The sequence below is a fragment of the Ascidia mentula genome, chromosome 3, assembly GCF_947561715.1.
Source record: "Ascidia mentula chromosome 3, kaAscMent1.1, whole genome shotgun sequence".
Classification (NCBI taxonomy): domain Eukaryota; kingdom Metazoa; phylum Chordata; class Ascidiacea; order Phlebobranchia; family Ascidiidae; genus Ascidia; species Ascidia mentula.
In genome coordinates, this window is record NC_138568.1 from 6927945 (window position 1) to 6944005 (window position 16061).

A 16061-nucleotide genomic window follows, 5' to 3' on the forward strand; every position below is an offset into this window, starting at 1 on the left:
TGGAGAGTAGACTAAATATTGACAATGCAGATATATATGATAAATGGCGCCCCTTACGCAAAGTCAGCCACTTGCATGCTTGGCAAGGTGGACCCCATTCGAGTGGCTTTGCTTACTTTCACAAAAGAGGGCCCTGTTGTGTTTTGAAGTGGGGAGATTTGTGTGATAGAGTGCGCGCGAAGGCGTGTTTGCGTTGCAAATCGTTGAGGTCCTTATTATGCGATTCGTCAGCGCTCCACGAATGGTCAATTACAAGCCAAATCTGATTTACCGGAATGTTTGAAGCGTTGTTTGTCTTCACAAACGCGAGGGTTTTGGAAATTACGTTTTAAGATATCAATTTTTATCATTGAGGAGATATTTCTTCCATTTAGAACAAAAAATACAAACTGCAGTAACATTTGAAAATATGTCAAACCCTTCCTGGCCTAACCTAAATGAACCAAATCAGGCACAGAACCTCATATTTAAACTCAATGTGACACCCTTCACGACCTTTCAGAATACTGGAGCCATGTTTAATCAAACAAAACATTTTCCGCGGCTACGAAGCCTGGCCATCATTGCCTCTTCCACAACACATCGATATAACAAGATGTACATGACGTACTTTGCTACAGTCAGACATAACGTAATATCTGACTTATACTCAGCTGGGAATAAATTTAACGAGAACTTTAGTTCACCCGGCTTTTCTCCTGCCATGGTAGGTGAGGCTTCCTAATGGCAGGTCAAACATGGGGTAACATCATTTCATTTTTGTCAGAAGGGTATAACTGTCAGACATTAGATATAGTTGTATTCAAATCTAAAATGACCAATGGACTGAAAACGCTTCTATGAAATCTGACGGTTTGTTCCACTATTAAGTGTTGTTAATACGTTCTTTAGGCTTCATGGTGACAGTCCTCCGACTCCCTCAGCTTCTTTGGCTTATATACAGCTGTACCTACAATATTTACGACGCCGTCGTTTCGCCTGCGAACAAGTGTTGACACAACCGGCCACTGACTTAGGCGGAATAAAAGCGCCGAACCAACAGGACACACGTTCAAGGTATGATGGGCTCCTGGCTGCGGAATTAGAGGAATGCGCATCTGGTTTACATAAGGTCCTGCCACACGAGCCCCGTTGGTCCACCGAGCAATGCGTTGTGAAAACATACACAGACTTCTAATGGCCGCCTTTGGGAGGCTTCGATTTGATATTACGCCGACGCTGGGGGCAACATTAAAGTAGATAGCTCGTTTGGGTTGTGGGAATATTGCTGTGCGAGCGTTAGGTGACTTTGCATGTGGTATATGGGTGGTTTTTGAAGTCGCCCGAATCAAACGAACTGACTTTGATCAAGGTATTTCCTGGATTTGACGAACCGTGTTCATATTAAACGAATGTTTCACTGGGCTTTACAATTGATGCGGAAGTTGAAAGAATTAGATTGTTGAAAATCTTCACATATTGCGTTCTGCACTGATGTTTTATCTCAATGTTACAATCGTGCTTTTTACAGCACCATAAGGTTCACTGGCATTGTAAGTCGTGGTTATGTAATAGAAGAATAAAGAGCAGTGGGCGATCCTGTCTTTTTAGTTACATATCGGTAAGTTTTGGTGATGGTCCACTCCATCACATAACCACGCATACAAAAGCACGACTGTGGAGTTAAAACTATGTTTGGAATTGTAGGAAATGCTCTCAAACTGTCAGGGAACCACTTTCGAAAATCCTTCGCATGCCCAATGTATGAATAATCGTTTACGAGGTGAACGGTTTTATGTTTTCTATAAATGGCGTGATAAAGCCAAACGACCCAGATGACTCCCATTAACAAAGTGTACAGACCGGTGCTAAACGGAAAGGCATGTATCGCTGTCAAGACATTAAGCGACGAACAAACATACCAGGGATTGCAAAACACTCGAGTGTGCAATCAAACGTTGTGTGGAAAGGTCGCATTCCCCCGGCGTTCAGTGATAAATGCTCTAATTTCTCATTTTCATCCCATATTTATCGGTTCTGAGGACATTTTATTACCCTTCGCTAAGAAGTGCAATCAAATAAGATTAAAAACTCGTCGAACAAACGAAGCATAAATTTAATCATTTCGGTAGTGTTAAGGGTTATATGCAAATGTTTTTCAAAACTGTTACGAAGTTAAACCCTACAGTCGGCCAATTAAAGGGCGCAATTTTGGTGTTAAGATAAACACTCACTTCGATTTTAACACAACGTGCAAATGCCACTTCGATTTCGCTCAATCGTTTCCGTTCCGTCTCGGGCCTAACCCAATTACTTGATATTGAGTTAGCATCGATTCGCACTCGGCAACGTGCAAAATACCTGAGGCTACAATAGCCTCACAACCTAAAGCAACAGTATCCTGCGATAGAGGGGTCTGCAGCAGGCGCACAATGCACTTGCACGCTCGGCTGCATTTGCGATTCCGATGTCCAAGGCGATTAACGTCACCAACGGAATAAGACACGGTTTGCCGGGCGGGCGCTTGTCACTTAAAAGCTTAAGGTTTGCGATGACGAAAATCCGCCACTGAAATCCATTAAAAACGATCCGCCCACTCCTGAGCAGCTTTGAGCTTTGAAGGTGTTGGAGGCGCCAATGCGTTGGCCCTCGCTTGCAAGTAACCGCGGAATTACCTTTTATGTGCCGACTGTGGTATGGTATTAGAGTAACACAAGATGTGCAATCTGTCGCAGGAAAGTCGGCTAATAAATAATTCAAAAGGCGAGTTTGGTGTGCCCTCGTGCGAGCCATATGCGGACAACTGGCCAGTGCCTGTCAACATTTCGAACATGTTAATTTTCGCGTGTGCATCTGTTATCAAACACACATGTACATATGGCATCAAACGATATTATTGGCCGCCAAATGCCGTTTGAAATTGGGCACTTGTAAAACGGATAATATCATATCGTGAAAATTGTACTTTAAACACATCAAGTTATAAAAGTCATGATGAATGTAGAAATAGATTGTTTAAATCGCAAATTTCAAAGAGAATTTGAGTAAAGCTCGTGATTCACACGCAGGTGATTCAGCCTGTATGCGCCGTAAAAAAGCTGCGTATTTGCATAAGCATTCTCTAACGGTGAAAGCAAAGGTCTGTTTCTAGTTACGCAAACCACTCAGACGCATAATTTCCCGTGTAGGGCGGCACCGACGATAGCCAAAGCTACAAGATTAAACCTTGTAACGTAGGACAAACCAACATGTCTGGATGTGTGCCTTGTTTTATATGGGGAAGATGACGTCAAGTTGTTTTGATACGACGCCCGTGGGAAAGTTTTATTGCGACAGCAAAGGCATAGGGTTTGTGGGAATAAACGTAACTCGATCGCCTGTTAGTGTTTGCAGAGCATAACAGCTTGTCATATGGTGTAAACGCCTAAAGCCCGGGGCTGCTGTGGTGAAATGTGTATCGAATTACACTTGTGTGCCTTAATCGTTGTGTGGGTGGGAAATACACAGACTTAAAATGTATTGAGTTTCATAACATTTAGTGGTTCTAATTTGACAAAATAGGACTCTGATCCGACTCAAGTCAATTCAGCCGCGGTTTGTGAAAGTATCAAGTGTATAATCTACGTTTGGATCAAACGATATTCGCCTGAGCAACTTTTAAACAATTGCGTGTGGGACAAGTGATTGGCGGGACTTTTTCACCGCTTGTGTGTCCAGGGGAAGATAACTACAGAGCGGAAATTTTCAGGCATATGTTACCCCACAAATACATGCGTATGCAATATATTTTTGAAATTCTACACCTGCACTTAAAACTTACAAAATGCAACCATGCTACTGGAACTAACGCCGTTATCCCCACATTGTTTTAGGTGAGGGGCAATTCAGCCAACAAAAGTTTCAACATTATAGCGTTGCTCCTTTGTTTTGTTGAACAACCAGTTCAAAGAAAGCCGATACGAATTAAATATATTGGCCAAAGCTTGATTATACTCAAAGCGACGATCCCCATTACAACACAGCTATGAGTAAACACGCGCAATACCGTTGAAGAGATCGTGCGGCAATTACACTTGGCCAGATCAGATTCAGCTTCGCGCTGTTTGCTATCGTTCAGCCAGCTTCCGTCTTAAACGTTGGCGAAACGCTCGCTCCGGCCCTGTGACGTCAATGCTTGTTTGTCTCGGCATTTAATCGCCAATTTCTCGTTTGCTTCGCGATTAAGACTTGAAATGCCGGCCGAAGTGAGCACGTCGCTGCTCTAAAAGGCATGTTTGGCCAACGCGTTGTTGGACAGCTGTTTGGAATTAACGAGCGTGATTAAAGCTCACAATACCGGTTTTAATTCCAATTCAGGGTGTTCCATGACCCCATCAAAAGAGCAGCTTCAACTAATTTAACCAACAAAACTGAAGGGTAGATTAGGTAAATCGTGATCTGAAACCAATTGCCAGCGTTAATGTTCGGACGTGTTATTGCAATAATGATAGGTTGTTAAACATGATTGGCCCTATGCTTCGATCAATAGTTGATTTGTTAAAGCAAAATCTCAAATCCGTAATTATTTCACAGCAACGTGTGCGATACACATTCTAAAGGGTTAATTGGATTGGTCGTTCCTGTAATGTCGATAATTCCCAATTGGAAGCATGCCAAATAGATAATTTTTTGCCGTATTCAAATCACTTACACCCTATATTTCGCTCGTGATGATAAAATAAGTGTTCGTTGCTTTGCATGCTTTCATCTCAATATAACAATATAAATGCAAAATAGTCCAGGTACATACAAAAAAACGTGTGAAAAATATAACCTTACGTTACTGTTAGCATAGATTAAAATACATAGTTCTTACTATGCTTTTGTTGGTGAAGCCGTAGCAACTTAGTATGAGAAAAAAATGGTATTCAGGCCACTCAGGCCGATTATTACGTATAGACGATATAAAACCATGCATGTTGCGGAAAAAAGTATCAAAACCAATTTAATTCAATACAGAGATGTTTATACATTCACAGTTTGGGAAACATTTTCATGCTTAAAAGCGAAATTCAATCAATACCCACTGTCCGAAAGTTTGTGTTTGGAAAATAGTCCATGGCATTTCATACCCTTCGAAATACACATCGTATCTGTTATTTGTCAATTTGTAAAATCTCTCAATTTAGAGCTTTCACAGGATGGCGCGTGCCGTCGGCGATGATAATCTCTGACAATTCTTGAGTTAAACGGATTACGATTTTCCGTTAATGATACTGAACACGGCCCACAATCGTATTAGCGCGTGGACGTTTGACAGATACGCCCGGATGAAAATTCCATCCCATGATCCAACCACAACAACAAAACACCTCAGTATGTTCCACGCAGGGGTTCGAACCCAGAATATTCTGCAAACGAACCCATATCGTTTTCTACTTGATAAATAATGGATCTAGCAGCAGCTTGATCGGTTTTGTTTGCGGTTGACTGTCCTACAACTTGTATAAAAAGTGACAATTTTTGCGAAATGTTTATCCACCGCACGTTCCAACCACAAATTTTTCGGAGGTAGAATTTATGTTGAACTTCGTGGAGCAGTCGCTCACATTTATGTGAAAAGTGGTGACAAGTTTCTCCCATATTCACAACTCTCTATTTTGCCAATGTCACAAATCAATGACGCTATTGCAATCCCAGTATTTTTGATGAAAAGTAAAAATGTTTACCAAAAGGTCATACGATCTTAGGCACTTTATGAAACGGCAGAGATTTACAACGCGGTTATTACAGATCGTTCACCTTTGATCTTCCGAAGTCCAGGCGTCCCTTAGCACCTGGCTGTTTACCACTGGCCTCGCCGCTCGTGACAAATAATGACCGGATTACCCACGAACAGACCCCATCGTCTGTGAGGGTACACGCCTATCGCGCTGTTCCGTAACAGCGATCGCGCAACAGACTGGATTTGGCCTCGCACGCGAGTAAGGCGCTATACATAGAGCGTGTTGATATCGTCTGAGAGTTGGAGAGAGTCATTGTGAGATTCACTGTCACGCGAAGAATGACTTGCTTCGCTGGGCCGCAAAAATCCATGGTTTATTGTGCACAGTGCACTGGCCCTCTTGCACAACCGCAGAATTTCCTTTCCCTGGAAACCCATCGTTTCTTGTCACTGCACTCGCACGATATGGTTAAGTATATTTCTTCGTGCAACAGCTAAGGCTGCTCACGTAAAATTTCAGGGTAAAATTTCACTTTTTCTGGAATAAATGCAGTAAATATGCAAAATACCCGCTTAATATATATGTGTACTCATAAAGTAACTTGAGATGGTTTGAAACCAAACGTAGTTGAAATTTTTAAACTCTATCAGAGCTGTGTTTAAAATCCAGGTTGGCGCATTTATAAATATAATTTCCTAGAAAAGATTCCTAACTACTGTGTAACAACCAGCCTAATATACCCAACGTCCTTCTAATAGTCCCAAACTAGGACAAATTGATATATACCGATAATAACAGAGCGGTTCGTAAAAGCGTGTAACCGCCTGCTCGATACCACCGGATAAAACTAAATATACACGAAGCCCGAAATCCTTTGATGCTGGCGCAAATGTCCCTTGTGGCATATGTTTCTTTTGCGCGTTTACAGTAATTTTTTTATTTTTTTATTTTTTTTTTTTTTTTTTTTTTTCTGGCAACGAGAAACAATTCACAGAAAAAAATTCCAATGGCATAACAAACAGATTTTGGAACAGCTAAAAGCTTTTAGTGTAAAAACAAGCATGAACAACATTGGTTGAAACCGCACATCAGCCGTGGCGGCATCACCAAAGGGCTAACACGGTCGCGTTTACAGTAAGCAATGGGCCGGAAAAGATGATTTGATTTGCGACGCGGTGTGGCTTCGTTGCTGGAAAGATTACATTTGGCGTCGCTTTGGGTGGGGTTTCGACGTAAACGTGACCATTTCAGATTTACTGCTGACGGTTTAGGAAGAAAAGTAAAAAACACCGCAGAGGTCGTATACGTAGTCCTGTGGACATTTAAAGTAGGTCGGGTTATTGTTTGGGATTAGCCCTGGCATAGAGTTTCCGTGTTTAGAAATGCCACCTGCAGTGACATAAAGGAAATAATAAAGTTCACATGTATCCAACCTTTACTTTTCATATGTTATTTTCTGAAATCATAATACGAAATGTTTAGTGCAAATAATTTTAATTTAGAATTGTAACCAACTGCTATCTGGCGTCCAGTGTTTCCTGATTTTCTGATTCTCGTGGTCATGCGTCGCGTGCAGAGATGATTTTCACACGATATCGCATGTCGCGTGCGGTGCGCAATCTCGACATCCTATAAACACCATTTTCCCACTTTTGAAGGCCAATATTACATGCGGTTCGGAAATTTCGCGACTATGTGTGCGGGCGTATAATGATATACAACCAAATGCTGTGACTCCAGGAACAAGGGCGATCTGGCAACAGTCCCATAAAAAATCTTTAGGGGGTCGAGCCTAAAAATAGATGCGGTCGCATAGTTCAGGGGCGCCGCAGAGCCATAAAATAATGGAAAGGTTTGCTGTGAAAATACAAGTGGCGAGGGAAGATAATAGGGACTGTTGTGGCCCCCGGTAGTCCTGTTTGTTGGGTCCACAAGAAAAGAAAGCGGAGCGTTTTGGGGGACACATTCTCAACCGAAGGGTGAGGGCAAAGATTTGATTCTTCTATATATAGAATCTCGTGCCAAAGACGAAATTTTGGGGTGGACTGACACGCAATGGCGTGTGTGTGGAAAATTATCTGCTCCCCCCAAACTGTTAGTAATTCGGAAGGCTCTGGAAATTGATTACCAATCCACGCTACTGAAAATAATAAAGTGTGCTTATCATACTGGTTATTTTTGTTAATTACAAAAATGCGTAATTTCATAAACTATTTGTTAGTTCCTGCAAAAAAGAAACACCAAAAGTAAAGTAAAAATCCAAAAATATTACATAAAAATAATGCAATTATCCGTTTTAACACCAAAACTATTTAAACACCTACAGAGATGTCTGGTAAGCGATCGATATCTGCATTCCTTCTTAATGTACATATAGTTCGCTCCAAGTTTCAACTGACAAGACGAATTACACCACACGCGGAGGAATGTGCTCTAATGCGCCACCACGAGGGCAATGCATATTTAAATAATCATGAGGAGTCGTAAATGACATTCTAACAAAGATAAAACAAATCAAAATTCGGAAAGGTTTAAATGTACAATATCGCAATATGCTCATTCCAGGAACTGTCGACTAATTGAAGAGCTAAAAGAAATGAAGGTTGTCCGAGCTATTTTATTTTTTTGAATAAATTTTTACCTCATAAGCCCCAAATGATTTCTGAATAAAATAAATTTGACGCCACTCCTTTAACAGAAGCAATCATACAAAGACGAACACCAATCAACGCCTCCCGCCTTCACCTAATTAATTTCCTCCGCGTATAAATTCAAGGTCCGCGTGTTCGTCGTCATTGTTTTGTTGAACTTAGTTGAGTGATTTCTGTTCCGTTCTATAGGTTGTCGTTAATTTCTTTCAGCCATGGTGCTCCAATACTTCAGGTGAACTTTTTATTGCGTTTGTCCATTGACATTTAAGATGTGTTAATTGAGTATAATGTTCTGTTTAACCTGTTGATCAGTGATGGACTGGTGTAAATCCTACTTATACGGTCTTGAATCGGTTCCTAATCTTAAGAACTACGTAATTTTGCAAAATTTTGGAGACACTCTCTTGATAAGCAAGGCACTCGTTGGACTTGCTTATAGCGAATGGTTTATTAATTTACCAAACCATGCAATATTAAACCAACCAGTCATTTGTTTTCAGTTCTTTCATTTTCCTTCTCGCCTTCGGTATCACCAAAGGTTGCGACTTGGTTTGTGATCCAGGGTCTATTTGTTTCGTGAAGTAAGTCCTGTATTGCATTTTCATTACCTTGACGCCCACTAAAAGCATGCTTTCCTGACAGACCCGAAGGCACACATTGCAACTCGAGTGAGCTAGCGATGATGTGCTCAGATGATTTCTGCGAGAACGCCGGGAGATGCCAAGTGATGGCAATAGTGGATTCGGAAAGTGCTATTGCTGTGCAAAAAATGTAAGTAACCACGTCTTTATGAAACTATATTAAATAGTTTTTTATGTAGGTGGTGCTTGTGTATATAACCCGCTTCTGTTTGTGTTACATAGGTGCGTATGTACAGATGGATTTACAGGGGGGAATTGCAGCAATACCGTGATGTGCAATCCAGAATGCGTTGATGGTGAGGAGTGCAAAATGAGGTAAGTGCTAAACTGTTAGAAATTACTTCGCGAAACAATGTTTCGCAACCACATGGCCAAGGAGTTCGTATGCTATACAGAATACTTGCATATACAAAATATAACCATGATTATAGGAACGGTAGTGCATCCTGCTTCAGTAAAGGTGGTAGGCAGATCCTGCCAGATCCTAACCTAATTGACGAGTCTGTCTGCGAACCAAACCCGTGCGCAGGCGATTGCTCGTGTGAACCTTCATGCAAACACGAGCTCGGATATTACTGCGTCAGCCAAGAAGGCTACATTGGCAAGAACTGCGATATCGGTTAGTAATATTACTGCTACTCGCATCGGACAACAATTTTACTGACGTAGATGCTTCTACACAGCTATTCCTCTGGTTACCTGCGGTGAGACCAGCATTGATGTGGAAATTTCAAGCGCCTTCTATAACGAATTTGATAAAGGCATTGGTAACAGCTTCATTTATGTGTCGCCGTCGTTAGGCAATCAACAGTGCATAGGTATGTTGACCATTCCCCCAACTCCATTTCTTAATTTTCACCGCATACATAATATTTTCCAGCACTAGAAACCGCCTTCAACTCGTACCAGTTCGAGATACCTCTTCCATTCACCGACTGCATGACCACAATAGACACTAAAAACGTTGCTGGGAGGGGAATTTCTTTTAATAACCAATTATGGATCAACAGGGGTACTGGTGGATCCTTCGACATGCCGGTTCCTATTGTTAACTTCACGTGCATCTACGCGAGGGAGTACACCGCGACTACATCTTTGCAACCGATGTAAGGATAGCAGATCAGGGACAGGTTGAAAAATTGCCCAAATGTTTTCGGTTTTAGGATCGATGGAAATGTGGTAATCGTAAGCAGATCTGGTCACTACGCGGTCGACATTTCATTGTGCAAGCAGCAAATTTGCCAGAGCTCCTGTCCATCCTACTTGCAAGTTCACGACTCAGCAGTTTACACCATTGGCCAGATGATTCATTTCAACGTCATGGTAACAACAAAACAGGTAATTCAACGGACGGAGGCGGAGGGTATGCATGCATAATAACACTTCTTCATGCAGAGCCTCGTCGATTCCCAGCCAAACTTCATTGCAACGTTGGAAAATCTGTTTCTCTCCTGTAGTGCGGACAGATTCGACAGCAGTGCAATTTTCACCACTCTAGCAGCAGCAGGGCGAGTTTAAAAAAAAATTACGATTTATCTTTAGCGACAATTAACTAATTTTACATGCAGATGCCCAAGTGAAAATAAGATGTTTTCCTTCACGATGTCATCGGGCATTTCGTCCACACCAGAATCAGTTTGTGGATCGATACAAGTTCCAAGAGCTACTGGATGCGATAAAATTTACATCCATGCCGAAGTCTTACTTTGCATGGCGAGCGACCTCCAGGTAAAAAAAAACCCAACAATTCAAAATACGAAGTTAATATCAGTGAAATAAAAAAATTGTTTTTTAGCAATGTAACGACAACAGCAACAATTTCTGTACGGTCGCTGCAAGAAAACGGCGATCTGTGGACAATATTGAAAACCAGGCTTTCGTGGTCATGGGCCCAATCACAATTATTCCCGGTTCCAAGGGACGGAAGATTGAGAACTTGTTCCTGGAGGGAACCAAGAATGGTGCAGTAACATTCCAAGATGCCGTCCTGGAACTGCCAGTAAAACCCTCGGATTTTCCAGCGACCCCGGCAAACGACTTGTCTTGTAAGTATTAGACTAATATGTCATGCTGTGAATGAAGCTGGTCATATTTTGGCAGATTATTCTCCAATCATACTAATTGTTGGAATTGTTGCCTTCGCCCTCTGCTGCACCATGATGCTCGCCTTCGTATTATCGCGTGTATATCGATCCAGGGTTCAATCAACGACCGCAAAAGCTATAGAATTGCTTCCACCATCGGCGTAGTTTGGCTTGTGCTTTCAATTGTGTGTTTGAGAATAAAAGTTCAGCGATTTAAAGTTTGTAGCTAAAGGAGTAACGGGAGTCCATATACAGTACATTTTCAGTGAAACATAGTAATTGCTGCTGCCGTAGGGCATGGTCCGCCTACAGCGATTAACAAATTAAAGTTTTGTGCAACGCGCAAACCAAGTACATTATCGCTTCCCGATTATTTACCAGTTCGTTGTTAACCCACGTTCTGTGCGCTTCGCTTTCAGTTCACTGAGGAGTGCGAAGGGTTTTAGGTGTGCGGATTTCTCCTCACATTGATTAGATATATATTAAACATATAAAGATAAGTGCTTGGCATTGGTTATAAAATTCTTTTAGGTGTAGAACATCCACATTGCATGCAATGTAGTCTAATGGATTCTAGAACGATAAATCGTTTGGGTTTATTTCTCTAGTTTTTTTTCCCCGATTTCATCGAAAACGACTTGCTGTTCAGAGGAACCTCGCATATTTTTAGATGTTTTTGTTATGTTATCACATTGTTCAGTGAAAAAAAAACAACAACAAAAGAAAAACATTATGTAAACACATGCGAATTATGGATAAGATTGCGATGTTTTGATTCGTCTCATTTCTGCCCAATCCGATTCCCTTTCGGTCCCACATGTAAACGGGCTTATTGACACCAAACAAAGTTAGACAACTGCACAAACGACATTGAATCGTTACATGTTAAGGGTGCGGATGTCTAAATGTGTATGAACGAAGATAATTGCGGATGTTATACGAAGCTTACTTCAAACACATGGATCAGTTATTGTACTGCATAACAATTTTGTTGTTCAATCAAACTGATCTCTAAAATTGTTGCCTTCGTCCTGTGACCACGATGATGTGTTATTGCATTTCTATCGATCTTTGGTCCAATAAAGGACGTTGCTCAGCAATGTCATCTCTTCTCATACTTCTTTTCACCACCTCTATAACCAAAACGACGACGCCGATGCAAAACAAACCCGAAGCAACCACAGCACACCAGAAAGGAGCATCCATTGACCAGGTACCAGGATCCACACCAGTGGCATAATCCAGGCATAGAGCGGCCGTTGCAACGCTAAACGTGAAACCTAAACAAACATGTTAGAAAGAAAGTTTTAGGGTATTTCAAAATGTTTCCAATAGTTTACATACCAGCCAAAAATACAGAAGTCTTGATAAGAAAGCAAAGCCCCTTGTTTAGCCAGTTTAAATCCGACCATAATTCGAACCAACAGATGAAGAGTTTGACAAATATGACTGATAATGCAACACCGTAAAACACCATTGAACACCAACATACTAGTCCAGAATATGCTTGCATTGAATGACAGTGACCTTGAAATAAAGTAATACAAAACGTTGTCAAGTCAATGAAATTATTAACAAGGGCGAGTGCCATTTAAACTTCAAACCTTGCTATAAACAACGTTTTATGTTATATTTGTTGTTCAACGAGTGTCAACAAATTTAAGTTGTGAGAAGATCCACGAGACAGCACTTACTGAAATAATCAATGAGTCGAGTCGGCGGTGCGATTTTCCATCCATTCAGAAATATTGCTATAAGTTCTAACACCAGGACTACAACAAAACAAACTCCGGCAGCCTTGTCGATTTTTCCGCCAAATTCCGTAAAATATTGCAAAAATCCTTCGCCCACTTTTGACCCCGGTTCCGGCGGTTTATACAACTTTATGCATACAGTTTATTTGGATTATAACTTCTTTATGTTTCTGACTTTATGTTATTTCTACTTATCAACATTTTAACTTCAAACTTTACCTGGTATATTTCTACAACAGCTCCGGTAATAGCACAACAAGCGGCAGACATCACTAAAACGAGAACCAAGGTCATGTCCGTTTTTGAAAGGTTATATTGAAACAAATACGCAAAGGCGGAAAAGAACAGGATGATGCCTATAAAATCCTTGTGGTTAGTTCCTGCTGGGCATGATGTATTTGATGTACTAGTTTTATGCTACTTTGCATGCGTAGGCAAATTTACACAATGTTGTACCTGCAGAAAGTTTTAAACCCGATAAAATGAATCCAATCTTTTTTATTATCCGATCTTGGTTGTCATGTTCAACTTGGTTGCCCTGTCCAACTTGGTTGTCCTGTTCAACTTGGTTGCCCTGTCCAACTTGGTTTTCCTGTTCAACTTGGTTGCCCTGTCCAACTTGGTTTTCCTGTTCAACTTGGTTGTCCTGTCCACCTTGGTTTTCCTGTCCACTTTGGTTTTCCTGTCCACCTCGGTTGTCGTGTCCACCTTGGTTTTCCTGTACACCTTGGTTGTCCTGTCCACCTTGGTTTTCCTGTCCACCTTGGTTTTCCTGTCCAACTTGTTTTTTCTGTAATTTCTTTAGGATGTAATGGTGACTTTACATTGTTAGAGTATATTTTCACCTGTACATCACCGGTTGTTTTTCGTATTATTTCCAGAATATATGATGAATAGAACAACATGAGACGTGACACGAGGTAAAACAAACCAACTCCCATAATCAATCTCTTTGCTGGTGCTTGAATATCTGCAAATCATATGACTTTAATGCTTGCAAGCGGACAGGTCTCTGGTACGATTATGATGTCAAAAATACATCTGTAAATACATACATCAGGAAAGAAAAGCCTTCACTTACATTGTCCTGTGGACGTGCTACAAGGTTGGGTGCCGAACACATTGTAAAACATGCTGACCGGTTCGTCATTACGCTGGATGGGAACAAAAAATACCATCACGAGAAGAACCAACTCGGTTACATACACAAAGTAACGAAGTAGATCCAAGTTATTTGTTTCAGACAACTGTTGACTTAATATTCGGAAAAACTGGGTGAGAAGAGCCGCCGCATAAAACATGGCCGTTATCCAGCCCCAAGTTAAACTTGCACCAGGGACTAATGTGTCCTTGGCAATCCCTTTGTACATATCCGAGGTGAAGGCGTATATTGCAAATATGTACAGGCAACCTGCAACAACACATTGAACATATGTCTCGTGATTTTTGTTTCAATACAGCAAATTGTGTTTAAAGGAAAATGGTAAAAATGGCACTAATTTTTTTTCAAAAAAAAATTGGGTATTTGTGTTGCCAGGGACCGCCAAAACGGTTCTGACCGAAATAAAAATGTTGTCACCGCATGCCCGAAAAATTACGAATTAAGAAATGGTCAAAAAACAGTGAAATAAACCGGTCAGAAACTGTGCGTTAATACATGTTTTATAATAAAGTAAAGAAGTTTGTTACAAAACTTATCGCATATTTCAACTTACGATATTTTACTAAACAAACGGCATACAAATACCAAGGGATATACAACAAACATTGAAAACACTTATTTCATTGTAAATTGGTTGTTGAAAAACAAACGCACGAACTTACCGAATATGGTGAGGAAAAACTTCCAAAACCGAAAAACATGCTTTTTGTCTGTACAACAGCAAAGTACTATCCCAACAAGAAATACAACTCCGCAGCCAGCAAAGGTGGTCAAGACAATAATCGAAAAGACTCTTGTTGTTCCAAACTGGTAGGCTGTTCAACAAGAATTTTTTTGGTGAGGTTAATTTGGTTACATTGCTTTTTTCGACTTACCGACTTTCCAAACATTAGTGGGGCTTGTGTTCCAACCAAAAATAAAAGCAGTTATAAAAGTTAATATCCAGGCAACTGCCAAGAGAATCAAAAATACATATTCAAGTTTGCTGTGCCAGTCGAGGTGATACCAATTCCCCTTTTGACCATTATTACAACCATTGAGACAAACCTTAAATCAATCAGTTAGCATTGGGTGGGTTAGTTCATATATTTGCTTATTTTTTGTTGGCTTTGCATTTGTGTTATTTCTGGTAGGCTACATACATACCCGAATCAATTCACAAACTGCAGCCAAAGAAGTACATATACCGGATAAAAGTACAATGATCAGAGGGGCCGATATATTAATAACGTGTATGTTATAATCATTCCAGTAAATCCCGAATCCAACGAACGTTACAATGCCTAAAAAGTTTTGTTTTTATAGGCCATTCCAAGTTTATTATATATTTTTAGCCTGATGAAACCTATACTTAAGTAAACCTTTCTTTGCACACATGTATGAGGCGATTCGTATTACTACTATTGTCCTAAGCGTAAATTACCAAGCAGTAGCTAGCAAAAATGTTTTAAAATAAAACATATAAAACGTCAACTATTTGTTTCGTTTGATTTCCTTATAACTTCACCGTGAATTGCAATACTTTTCACCAAAAAATGCCGTTGTTTACCTCACGAACAGCATTTACATAGGTCTCAAAATTCCATTTCACCAATATTACCTGCAATAAAACTGATAACGGAGGCCACTATTCTGCTGCCATTCGTATCACAAGTGCAGAATCGAATACCGAGCGACAATAGTCGTAAAATCATGTATGTCATCCCGATTCCCGACAATGCGTCATATAGGTGGCATGGAATGACTAAACAACAAACAATGGAATAAATCGAATGAATCCTGTCTAATTAATTGTCACACACATTTAAAAGATTTCTTTAATTTGGTTATACGGCAGTCGTTATTAAAATTATACCTCATTATATGTGTACTTGTGTTACTTACAAGGGTCCTGTCGGGCCGCACATTGCTTAAATATTCCAAAAACGATGAAGAAAAAACTTATTGGTTTGTTGTCCTTCCATGCAGGCACAGCGAAACCTGCTAAAGCCAGTAAGACGCTAAGTAAGGTCAAGATTGGGATGGCTACACCACAACATTTGGCAACACACTGTTTTATATCCATTTGCTACTTTAGTGATGCAC

General features: G+C 40.6%; 2 protein-coding genes across 3 annotated transcripts; one reads left to right on the forward strand and one right to left on the reverse strand.

Moving 5' to 3' along the window:
• Window positions 1-409: 409 nt before the first annotated feature.
• LOC145895466 (uncharacterized) lies at window positions 410-11225 on the forward strand. The gene is made up of 13 exons (XM_082984274.1): window positions 410-706; window positions 944-1056; window positions 8836-8916; window positions 8978-9106; window positions 9199-9291; window positions 9408-9595; window positions 9660-9794; window positions 9857-10082; window positions 10140-10314; window positions 10372-10484; window positions 10545-10704; window positions 10772-11021; window positions 11077-11225. The coding sequence occupies exons 1-13, from the start codon at window positions 410-412 to the stop codon at window positions 11223-11225; spliced, it is 2109 nt and encodes a 702-aa protein (XP_082840400.1).
• A 372-nt stretch (window positions 11226-11597) lies between these two features.
• Window positions 11598-16059, reverse strand: LOC145894856 (uncharacterized). 2 transcript variants are annotated; one of them, XM_082983520.1, is made up of 12 exons: window positions 15861-16059; window positions 15577-15720; window positions 15123-15259; window positions 14852-15023; window positions 14639-14791; window positions 13896-14225; window positions 13660-13784; window positions 13271-13604; window positions 13034-13170; window positions 12755-12941; window positions 12405-12587; window positions 11598-12340 (listed from the first exon to the last, which is right to left on the reverse strand). In XM_082983520.1, the coding sequence occupies exons 1-12, from the start codon at window positions 16039-16041 to the stop codon at window positions 12111-12113; spliced, it is 2313 nt and encodes a 770-aa protein (XP_082839646.1). In that variant the 5' UTR covers window positions 16042-16059; the 3' UTR covers window positions 11598-12110. The 2 variants fall into 2 exon arrangements, with proteins under 2 accessions (XP_082839646.1, XP_082839645.1); XM_082983519.1 differs by having other exon boundaries at window positions 13271-13613.
• Window positions 16060-16061: the final 2 nt, after the last annotated feature.